At 47.5% G+C, this 12,201-nt stretch overlaps 1 protein-coding gene across 1 annotated transcript in view; it reads right to left on the bottom strand.

Moving 5' to 3' along the window:
* The window catches only part of SCUBE2 (signal peptide, CUB domain and EGF like domain containing 2), a 36,410-nt gene extending 27,293 nt beyond the window's left edge, over positions 1–9,117 (bottom strand). The window contains exons 1-5 of the mRNA XM_058845262.1: positions 8,966–9,117; positions 8,545–8,876; positions 6,221–6,343; positions 5,662–5,787; positions 2,733–2,867 (exon numbers count right to left, since the gene is read on the bottom strand). Of these exons, the coding sequence (XP_058701245.1) occupies positions 2,733–2,867; positions 5,662–5,787; positions 6,221–6,343; positions 8,545–8,876; positions 8,966–9,117 (868 nt within the window). The remainder of the gene's footprint in view (positions 1–2,732; positions 2,868–5,661; positions 5,788–6,220; positions 6,344–8,544; positions 8,877–8,965) is intronic.
* Between the last annotated feature and the right edge of the window lie 3,084 nt (positions 9,118–12,201).

The raw sequence follows: 12,201 nt of genomic DNA, 5'->3' as shown, positions 1-12,201 counted from the left end.
AAACACAGGCAACAAAACGCCAGCACGCTAAATTGATTGATCTGCTAAATTGTATGATCTGGGTTTAAATCTTTAAAATTTTTTTGCACAGAAGGCATCAGGACAGCATTCCCAAACTGCTGAGAGCTTTAAGGCTCCATTTAGGGCACGTTGAAGCAGGCATTCTGTAGGACAGACAGAGGATGCAATGGTACAAAGAGCTACCAGACACTCTGAGGGAATAGAAAACCGGTGAGGAGCACCAGCACAGGCAGCAGAACAGGACATCCCAGGAGCGTTTTTGTCTTCCATCACGCTTTCTACATCCCTGTGCTAAGGCAACTTTTCCCCAGAAGTTCTCCAGTTATCCCTGTTCTCTGCAGTCAAGGCCCCAAGAGTGACAGCTGAGGTGGTGCCCTGTGTCTGAGTCCACACAGCAATTCAAAACTCGGCTTCCATCCTACAGATCCCGTCATTCCCATCAATTCAGCCCAACAAGCAGAGAGCTATGACTGTGAAATACCACAAGGGAGAGCAGCAAGATTTGCCATCCAGAGCAATAGCAGCCACAAAGATGCACTACATATTTACTCACAAAAAAACTCTGTTTTCCTTTCAGTTTTTGTATTCCCGAATATGTAATTATTAGGGAATACAAACCCAGAAACAAGGTGCACATGCATGGCTGCCCTGCCAGATACTTTAACAGCCTCCCAAGGTAATTCATTCTCCCACACAGATGAAGAGCAGCTCATTCCAGCAGGCAAACAAGGAAAAAAAATAGGATTGTACAAAACTTCCCAGGAAAATTTCAGTTCCTGTGCTTTAAACTCCAGTTCACTCTGCTTCTGTGTATTTAAAGACCAACATTGCAGACCACAGGGAAGGTCTCTCAGGCATTAATATATGAAGAATCTTAACAGGACTGGGAGACAGGGAAGGAAATATTCCCTCATTTTACAGATAAGAAGCAAAACTGAAGAGATGGTCTAGTAGGAGCCAAAATCTGCTTTGATCAAAGCTGTGAGGTCTAAGAACCAATAAAGTACAAACACTGAGCAATGCAAACACAAGGCAGAGAACAGAAGTCCCAGAAATGAGCAGAAAAGCAGAGAACAAAGTGAAGGGAAAGATAAAGAAGTGAGATTTGGCTTACAACAGATGTGCCCACCCAAGGGAAAAAAAAAAAACAAACCAAAAAGTTTTTAAAAAAAGGTGGGGAATCCCAAGCAGCACTTTACAGTAATGAAGGGGGGGGGGGGGGATAGAGGGGGCTGAAGGGAAACAGTCACAGCATGAAAACCTGAAAAAATGGCTTTTAAAGAAAGAAAAACAAACACTTCAGTGTTTTACTAAGAAAAAAAACCCCAAACAAATCATGCAAAGCAGTGTGCTGAGGTTTTTCTTAAGACTGGTTTTGATAAAGATGTATTATATTAGATAGTTTTTATGGATAAAACCTCCATCTTTTTTGTCCTCTTTGTTTTCCTTTTCAAAGAAAAATACCCATGTTTAGTAGATGTTTGGTATTATGAAAAAAGGACCCTTTTCAGGAAAAAGAAAAAGAGAAATTAAATGCATCTTTAAGAGAAGAGACAGAATTCCAAAGGTACAATAAGGGAGCAAATATAAATGACAGGGAATGCTGCTGCTGTCAGCTCAAGAGAGTAGAAGGCACTCAAGTAGCAGTAAGTATGAAAAGGGGGTTGGAAGTTTTTAGTCTCTTGGCATCAGACAAGACAAGGAGTTCAAGCAACCAATTTCTGTCCTCACAGACCTCCTCCACTGATGCACACAAACTCACATCCCTGCTGTGCCTTGTCCCCACTCCTGGATCAGCCCCTGCAGTGGGAACCTGAGCCATGGCCAGAGGGATCACCCAAGCCCTGTGAGACCAAGCCCAGAGGAGCTGAGAACACAAATTCTCCATCCATCGGTTCAGCTCTGTCAGATGATGGCCACCTCATCACCCTCCTCTGTGGATAGCCATATATGTCTATAAATGTTGATCTCTTCACTTTGGGGATTTTTAAAGTGAGATTTGTTTATTCATGCTCAGATTCCTCTTATAGTTATGCCAACAACAAGCCATAGATTAAAGAAAACCTTGCAGCTTCAAGTACTTCTTACTAAGATTTTCACTGTACAGTTCCATGGACAACTCCCTGATCTGAGCAACCACTTTAAAGCACTCCCTAAGGGCATCCAAAATAATTTTGTTCCATCTGATGTCTAATTAGATATCCAAGACTCTGATCTCTCAAAGGTCGCTTCACAAAGGTTTCACTCAAAAGAAAGCAGGAGATTTGAATACCTTTGGGGCTGACAAACAATAAATCTCCTAGATGAAACCTAAACATTGTACAGGGAACCTAAGAGGTGTCTGAAGGTACTGCAGGTATTGCTCTGTAACTAAAGCCACTGAAAATGCCCAAAACTTCCATTTGTTGCCATTCCTTGGATTAGGACACGGCTGAGCCAAGACAGAGCATCAAGGGCGCTGGGAGTAGAGCAGCACAGCCTTGAACAAGCAGAGCACCGCAGACACGCAGCCAGGATCAAAGAGGAGGAAGGGATGCAGCATCTTCAAAGCCACTTAGAAGATCCTGACGCACCGCTCCTTTTAAAAGCAGCGAGGACTTCAAGACCCTTCGCAGCTTTGAAAACATCAACCCAAGAACACTTCTGAGGATGCTTTAGAGCTTTTGCCTGGGTCAGACGCTGCTGCTCGGCGCCCGGGGGCGCGGCGGTACCTTCGGAGCGGTGGATGCAGGTGTGCTGGTTGTCGCTGAGGAAGAAGCCTTCCCTGCAGCGGCACTCGTAGCTCCCCACGGTGTTGACACAAACGTGCTGGCAGCCACCGTTGTTGAACGTGCACTCGTCCGTGTCTGAGAGAGAGAGGGGGGAAAGACAGAGATCAGCTTTGTGCTCACACCAACCCACGGCACAGACAGACATCAGCTCGGGTTGGAACCATCCCAGCAGCCGAGACACCCCAGGCTACCCTGTGCTTGCTGTTGTGCTGTCACCCTTGGGAAAGTGCATTTCTGCTGCTGCTCTAACCATGTTTGCAGTCTGCCCCAGCAGCCACACGGCTCCCAAGAAGTGCTGGCCAACCCAACCCATTGGAGCTGATGGTCACAGCTAAGGCAGAGCCAGAGCAGGACCCCCACCACCCACGGGAACATTCCCTGCCCCTCAGCACAGCTCCACTCCACAGCTCTGGCACATCCAGCTCAGCAATCACCTGTGGCTCTGGCTGGCTCAATGCTTCCAAACCCATCCAAACTATAAAAGGTGTTTTCCCAGCTCCACATCCTGAAGCAAAGGTGGAACAAGAAAAATACCAGCCTCAAAATAAATTCAGCTAAAAACCTATCCCCTGCTCCTTACTTTCACCCTAGCTGGAATTCACACCCCACATCTGTTCTGGTGCTTGGTTTGATTTATCATCCTCCACCCTCGAGTCTCGGACATCATCACTCATCATGAGAGCTGCTGCTGTGCTGACTGCGGTCAAGGACAAGAGCAGAAGTTCTGGAAGCAGTTTTAATCTTGACTTTGCAACATTCAGAGTCTCAACAGCACCAGAGAACACAGGAGGGCTCCACTTACAAGAACACCAAGAGAACCAAAGAGTGGAAAAACTTCAGCTAAGCCTCTGAACAACAGGATGCCCATCCCAATCTCCGGTTCTTTGGAATTCTACCCCTTAATAAGCATAGGGTTTTTGTAACTACAACTTCCAAATACTTTTCCTAGCCTAATTTTCAAAAATTTTAATGGGAAATAAAAAGCACTCAGTCCCTTAAAAAGAGAACAAAACCTTGCTGAGGCAAAGCACTGGTCTCATTTGCAAATTCATCTGTAACATCATGTTTGCTCCCTGTTTTGTTCGTTGTTCCTGGCTAATAGTACAATGTTTTTAATTTAACATTGTAGCATTTCTGGCAGAAAACAGCTGTCTTTTTTGAAACAAAAAAGGAGAAAGAGAGGCTTTTAGTAAGAGGCATAACATAGTATTACAACAGATTTAATGTCCACTGAAGGCAGTGAGTAAGCCAATTGGATGCAAAAGAATGTGACCTGCTGGAGAAAAAGAGCGGCTGACATATCTCCATCACAAAGAAGCTGAGTATTTTAGAGTTCTACAGTGATGTGAATGTGCAAACAATCATGAATAAACAGCCACCATGAGTCTTTAGTGCTACAGATTTGAACTCCAGCAGATGTTTCTGTCTTACAGACCTTGGAAAGCTTTCAAAAAAATCATCTCCTTCCAACAAGTAATTGTCTATTTGGCTTAGACCCAGGCACACAGCCGAGATCTTCAAAAATAAGGGTGAGAGGAGGGCAACCCTGGTGTGAGCAAAGTAAATAAACAGATTAAGAGAAGATGTGATCCAATTTGCTGCACGCCAAAATATTTATTTAACGTTTACATCACAACTCAAAATTGGCACATCAGTGGTAAAAACCTCATTGTAAGTCAATGACATTTTGTTTTATTTTATTTTATAGGTCTGCCATGCAATACTGAGCAGCTTCCCAGTGACAGAGCAGGTGGTAGATTTTGGTCTAAGTTATGTCACTGGTCACAAACAACTCAGCTGAAGTATGCCCTGGGTACAAAGAGAATACACACGTGCCTTTTGGTGCCATTGTCAGAGGCAGTGTGGTCCTTCACACCCAGCCCTTCATGGTAACCTCAACTGAACTCCACTCTGTGTTTACACAAACGCAAAAATAAGATGGATTTCCTGTTATCTTAAAGTATCCTCAGATATTTTGTTTCCCTCTCTATTTAAATGTTTGGAACCTGGTGAGTTCACCCTCTCCTCCACTGACACTGCTGGGTACACAACAGGATCCCAGCAGGTAAAACCCAACACAATCCCACTGAACACTCCAGAGGTTTCTGATTTGTCTCTCAGCAGAAGATACACCCTGGGGATGGTCTGACCTCCCACCTGATGTGCCACACACTACTGGGAAGCACCCAGCCAAGTAACTTCAATTATGCAGTGAAAGCAAGGCTCCTTCTGACTGCCATGGGTACAGAGGTGTGTCTGGGCACCTCCACATGGAGAGCAGCAGTAGAGAAAAACAGAGCCATGCCTGAAAAAGAGAATGGCACAGCTAACACAGCGCTGAGCCACACAGGGTGCCCAGCTGGGGCTCAGGAAGCAGGACAGCTTCACCAGCTCAAGGCTTCGTCCCTCTGCTCTTCAATGGCCTCCAGCTACTGCACACTCCAAATCATCCTCTCCTTTTAGGAATACTCAGAGTGAGAAGCCCACACATTACAGATATATTTGAGAGAGAAGATCCCTAAGCCTGGAAACACACCTGACAACTGATCCTAAACTAACTGCAGAACAGAGAGGACAAGGATAGCACATGTTCCTTTATACAAACTCATTTAGCATAATAATAGTTGACATTTGGCACACTTTAACCCAAAGCACTCCCCAGAAATATAGCACAGTTATCCTCATTCATAGAGGGGGGAACGAGCCACACTGGGATGGTACCTCAGTACCTGAAAATCCTCACTCTCACAAGCAGCATTCTCTCTCTGAAAGGACTGAGGCCAGGAGATTGCCATGTGTTCCCCAGGGATGCAGCTACAGGGTTGTGCTGCCATCACCACTCACACTGCTCATGAACACCACTCCTTACCCAGGCAGTTGTGGCCATCGTGAGCCAGCATGAAGCCATCGTAGCAAGTGCAGCGGTAATTTCCTGGAATGTTGAAACACTCGTGGACACAGCCCCCATTGAAGTCGTTGTCACATTCATCAATGTCTAAGGAATAAAGCAAAAGTCAATATGATGGATGCTTGCCTGAGTGTTACAGACAGGGATGTGACTGCCTAAATGTGAGCAGCAACTGCTGTCCAAAATCGTCATTGTCTTGCAAATACACTACTATATTTAATGCATTTCCTGCTGAATGTTTCTGATGACTGAGAAAACACCCTGAAACACCCTTGCAGTTTTACTTTATATTTTTAAAGGCTGCTGGTTAAACAACAAACTCATTATCAGGCTGAGTGAAATGAACAGGTGAATATCCATGCAAGGTTTGCCTTTGAATTTTGCAAACAAGAAGTAAATCAGGTGACAAAGCAATCACAGTTTGGATTTAAAAATCATCCTTGGTTATTTTTAGTGGCTCTGTTTTCTTAGCAATGCTCCATGCTGGCAGAGACAGAAGGCAGTGCTCTGGGCTCTTTACCTTCACATTTCCTCCCTTCGCCGGTGTAACCCACTTTGCACATGCACTTGTACAGCTTCGGGGTGTTTTGACAAATAGCATCTGGGTGGCAGTCGTCCAGCCCCAGGGCACACTCGTCCACATCTGTGAAAAGACAGCAGGCTCAGGAGGGATGTCAGCAGGAGGAGAACAGGGCATGTCCCCTGAACACATCCCTGAGGAAATGACAAGGCTGAGCACCTCTCTGAGGTGCCCACAAGAATATTGTGTGTTTCCATGTGTCAGGACAGAAACACGCAGAGACAGCCCCTGCACTTCCATTTGTGTCATATTCTATCTGCATACAGATATAATTGTGTGCAGTTCAGATAAGCTCACTGTAAGCTTTTGTGCACTTTTATAAATGTATCCAAAACAATCTCCTAAGGACTAGATGCTCCATCACATTCAGCTGACAGTTTCACAGAGATCCACCAGAGATTGTTAATCTTTCTGATTAACAAAAAATAGTCATCGAAAGAGTTCTTGATCACATCCATGCATCGCCTGCAGGAAGCCAAATGGTTTTTTAAATTAACAAGGGGAGTTGATTGAAATGAACTTTCAAGTCACCACCAACAAGTTAAAAGGCTGACTTACCATTAAACAGATGTATAATCTTAGAATATTTTTTTTTAATACAAGAATAGTATCTGGGGAGCAGCACTGCCAAATCACCTGGCCAGCCATCTCAAAGCACAGCAAACTGAAGCAAAATATCCAGGTGGAAACTTCAGAGAAGAGGAAATGAAGAGAAAGGGAAACACCAACAGGAAGAAGTCCTGGAGATGAAGTGTAGACAGAAGAGGAAGAAAAGTTACAGGCAGCAGAAGACATCAGCACAAGCTTTTCACACAGCAGGAGAAAACTGAAGTATGGAAACAGGAAGATTTCCAGGAACTGGCTAAAAGGAAGAATTGTAGAAGCAACACCCCACACAGGTACAAAAAGTGCCTCCTAAAACAAGAAGCAGTGCATGAGTATCAGCAGAAAGTAACTACTTCAATAGTCAGCCACTTTTTATGGTGGGGATCACTTTCCAAATGGAAATTTCAGCCAGCACTTCTGCCATTTACAATTATAGCATTCATCCTGCTTTTTTTTTTTTTCCTTTCCCCCAATCACAAAATATGCCTGTAGGTACTGCAGCAGCTGCCAACTGCAGAAAGTGTTCACTTGGTTTTAACTCCTAATGGGGTTTGGCAGTGGGAAAGAAGGCAAAGAGCCGGTGTCAGAGCGGCTTTGCCTTCCTGGCTCTCAGGTGCACACGGCGGCCGTGGGGCCCCCAGCCACTGCCACCAGAAAGGAAAGTGAAGGTGGCAAACAGCCGGGAAGAGCAGCAGAATCCGCTTCCTCTCCAAGCAGAGAGGTCAAGCTTCAAAAACACGGGAGGCAGTGAATTGAAGGAGAAAGTCGTGCAGGGAAGGGTGCAGGCAATAGCTGAGGGGTCTCCAGCGAGCGGGGCTCAGGTAGGTGGGGCAGAAAGGAAGGATGGGCAGGGGAGAACAGAGAGAGGCCATAAAGGAGCATCGGCCACACGTGCCCTCGGCACCGTCAGCTCTCCCCTGCCCGAGCCAGGGGCACACACCTGCCCCGGCAAGAGGGGTCCCAGAAAACACACAGCAAGGAGGGGGCTTCCCTCTAAGCCAGGACACAGAGACATCAATCTCGTGCCAGCGGCAGGACAGCAGCTCAGCTGGGTTATTTTTACACCGCCCCTCTGCGATCTGCAGCGTGCGGCGAAGAACCGCAACAAGAAGCCGCATCGCTAATGCGTGCAAAGGCGTGGAAAAGAGGGCTAGGAAGAATCCGTAGGCACAGAGAGCGAGATGTCCCCTTGTAGTGACAGTATCCCGAGCAGAAGGGAGACCCTGGAGGAACGAGGCTGTGAGCAAACATCGCAGCCTTCAACTTGGCAGGAGGCGGCGGGAGAATCCCGGGGCTTGTTCCGCAGGGACCGAAAGCAGCTCCACCCGCAGCACCCGCCGCTCGCACGCCGCTCCCCGGGTGCCCCGTCCCGGGGCTCTCCCCGCTCCCAGGAAAGCGGCATTGGCAGCACCCGCGGAGCCCGAGCGCCCTGCGAGCGTCCCGGGCACGGCCCTTTCCCTTCGCCGCCGGGCCGGAGGGGAGAGCGGGAGCGCCCGGTGCCCCGAGGGGGGAGCCGCTGCTCGGGGCTGGGGCGAGCGGGGGGCGCTGAACGGGCAGGGACCGGGGGCGCTCCCCGGGCAGGGGAAGGGGCGAGGGGCACTCACCGGGCAGGGAGCGGGGGCAGTCCCCGGGCAGGGAGCGGGCCGGGAGGCACTCACCGGGCAGGGGCAGCGCGGCGGGGCCGCCCGGCGCTGGCAGCAGCAGGAGCAGCAGCGGCAGCGCCCGCGCCCCCGTCGCGCCGCGGCGGCCGCCGGACCCCATGGATGGCGCTGCTGCCGCTGCCGCCGCCGGGCGGGAGGAGGCGGCGGCCGAGGGAGTGTCTGGGGCGCCCCGCCCGCCTCGCACTGACAGCGGGCGCGGGGCGGCGAGGGCTGGGCGGGCCTCCCCCTCCCCTGCCCGGCCCTGCCCCGCCGCCACGGGCGCTCCCGGCAGGCGAACCGCCCCATCCACGCCCGGGGGAGCCCCGGCAGCCGCCCCGGCGCTCGCACACCTGCGGCAACCCAAACACAGGTGGCCCACGGAGCCGCTGCCGCCCGCAGGAGAGGGAACAGCTCACACTCAGGAGAGGGAACAGCTCACACTCGGGACAGGGAACAGCTCACACTCGGGACAGGGAACAGCTCACACTCAGGACAGGGAACAGCTCCCCGCGGGCCGGGAACCGGCGCAGGGACAAGCCCGAGCACGGAGCCGGTCGCAGCCCGAGCACACGCGACGCGCTCCAGCCTCATCTGCCTCTGTTCAAGAATATAATATTGACATTTTTACCGTGTAATTACACCCCGCTGCAGAGCGTGAAGGCCGTGCCAAAACCCACGCATCACCCCCATCCCCAACCCAGCCCCATCCCACCTCCATTCCCAGCCAGGGATTTCTCACAGCTGTCACTCCTTTGGCAGGTAAAATCTGCTCATACATTATTCACTGAAATTATAATTTCCTAAATAATGTCTGACCTTTCAGGCTGCGAGCAAAAGCAGGCTGTACTCTTTTCCACCCCTCCCTCCCATTCCCATTTCACTGCCCTTTCTCTTTTGTTTTGTTCTGTGAGAAATACTGAGCTGTTCCTAGTTGCAAGGGAGGTTTATACACATTAGTAAATCTTCAGAATGAAACTTTCCCTCAGTCTTTGTCTGTGTTTCCTTAACGGCAGCTATAAATTACCTCTCTCCTTTCTCACTGGAGCATCAGGCTTCATTGCTTTTGAAATGATCAAAGTTATTCTCTTTTTCAATCCAATGAGAAGCAATCTTTTGTGTCTCCTGGACGGTTTCAGTCTTAGTCAATCTCATCTATAAATACATAAAGCTGCTCATTTAACACTCCAAGGATTCTCCAGCCCTGCACCATGCCACAATCCTCCCCTCACCAACAGAAAGCAATAAATGAATGAAGGGTTTCTCGGCACTTTCCATGATCTCGTGAATAAACCATCGTACTTGGGGTGGGAATTGGCACACCGGCACATCTCTCATCCGGGGATAGCACTCGAGGTGTCTCCACAAACAACTCTCCCAAATGGATGGAGAAGCCATCTCCCATCCTGGCACATGACTTCAAGCCACCTTACAGAAAAGCTGGTACACATTTCAGGCACTGTCAAGTTCCCTCAATTAAACTGACCAGTATTAATTTAATTAACTTTCATCACAAGATTTGCAAAAGACAAAGTAAGAAAACATATGAAGAGTGTAGCAGAAAATCCAGGAAGAGAGAAGGAGGAGTCATGTAACCAAACTATCTAAAGCTGAGGCACCGTTAAAGCAATGCATCTTTCTTACTTGTGTAAACTAAAACACAAAGTGAGACATAAATATTTGGGAATGCCTGAGTTAGATCAAAAGATCTCACTGCAGCCTGGAAAACAAACAGAACAATATCAAATTTATCTTAGCTAATGAAGCCATTCCTTATACATAAATCTCTTAAGTGTTTTGTGAAGGATCCTGGCTATTATTTCACATATAACACACATTTGTTTATGATGAAGAACTGCCATTAAAACAATCTCTTTAAAGACACAAACCAGACAAGCTCAGACCTCAACTTTCTGCAGCCTTTTTAACTATTTCTATTCAACTACAGAGCTACAGTGACAGATGACTGCTCTGGGCATAAAGACTTTTACTGGCAGAGAGAAGATAGAAAAATTCTTAAGATTCAACTTCAGCGCTAAGTATGAGGAAAGAAAAACAACCATACCAGGGAAGACACCCCAGTTTGGTTTTTTTTTTTTTCAGCAATTTAAAATAATCAAATAACAAAGTTAAATGAGGAAAATAGCTACTGGAAAATAGCTACTTCCATAGAGATAAAACCCCCAACTCCCCTCTGCTCTCCATTTTCACTGTCACGTGCAGTTGCCTCACATGGAGAGACTGAGACTAAGCTGCCACAGAGCAGCTGGATGTAAAATCCACTTCAGAAATTGCACACCTGATGTCCTGAGTAGAGATGAGTACTTTTGACTGAAAATTTGGATTAAAACTGATTTATGCTTCATAATCCTTGTTAAATTTCATAATTTAATGGTGACCAAACATTATTGGAAGACACATAGATTGCCATTTCATCTGCACTTTAATGAGAAGGTGCAGCTCTTCTGGCCTGAGCAGCATTTTATCATGTTGACCCAAAATTTAGCATGACTGAGTGAGCATAGTGAGTGCTTGTGCCAGCAGTTGAAAACAACAGGGAAGGCTGGGAGATGCCAGAACAGTAAAAGGAAAATAGGATGCTGACAAGTGAGAAAATACTTTCAAATATTTAATTGTTCCAAAGCACACACAAAATGTCTCAGTGCTGTAGTGTCAAGCCTTGCTTATCTCCAGATGTACACTGAGTTTTGAGTAATTGTTTTTCTTTGAAATGTATAGCTCCAATTTTTTGCACTTCCATTTTAGTGTTATTGAATTAGGTTAGGTTGAAAGAGGTTATTGAATTTTGTGTAAAAATAACTCATCTTCAGTAATCAGCAGGACCTGCGCAGGACTCATCTGAGACAGAGGAAATTTGTGGATTCTCTGGTCACAAGGGACATTAAAAACCCTCTCATTTAATTTATATGCCTTGTCTAAGTCTTTTTATGCCACTTGTAGAAAAACTTTCCCAAAACAAACATCAGATCCACCATTGATATTATAAATGTTGTAGGATCTGCATCTTAACATGCCACTGTCACTGAAATGAAGAACAGTTCCTGTTTATTGCAGAACTGAATACAGTATGGCTTATTAATACACATTTCTGAGTTAATAGGGAGAAAAAGGAGACACTTTGTCATGTGAAATAGCTTTTAGACATTCAGATTTCCTTGTGAGAACTTTCCAAGTCCTTGCTACAACACATGGTACGATTTCTAGACTGGAGCAGCCAGTGAACAGTCCCTCCCTGTGCACGCAGAGGCTGCACAGCACACTTTGCCCACCAAGGCCCTGCTCTTCCTGCTCAGCTTCCTTTGAGGAAATCTGAAACACCTGAGGCCACCTGTGCTGAGGTGAAGGTGCTTCTGAAGCTGCTCAGCCCAGCTCCACCCCGGTGCCCTGCAGGGGAATCAGGAGCAGCAGGGAGCAGAGATGTCCCAGCTCCTGAGGCAGGGTTGGTGTTTCTTGGGGGTACCAACCCCACTACTGCACCCCCAGACCTGCCCAAAGCTGAGGCCAGAGCACCACCTCACCAGAGCATGGCTCAGGCCGAGTTCACCCTCTGGCATCTCCCCAGGGTGACACCACCACTTGTTGGCAGTGCAGGATCACCCTCAGCTCAGGAAGATGGATGTGCTTCCCCCAAGAGGGATATTAACACTTGTTATTTTG

Source organism: Poecile atricapillus, chromosome 1 (assembly GCF_030490865.1).
Source record: "Poecile atricapillus isolate bPoeAtr1 chromosome 1, bPoeAtr1.hap1, whole genome shotgun sequence".
In the NCBI taxonomy this organism is placed as follows: Eukaryota; Metazoa; Chordata; class Aves; order Passeriformes; family Paridae; genus Poecile; species Poecile atricapillus.
Note: the sequence above shows the minus strand (reverse complement) of the source record. Positions and strands in the feature narration are given on the sequence as shown.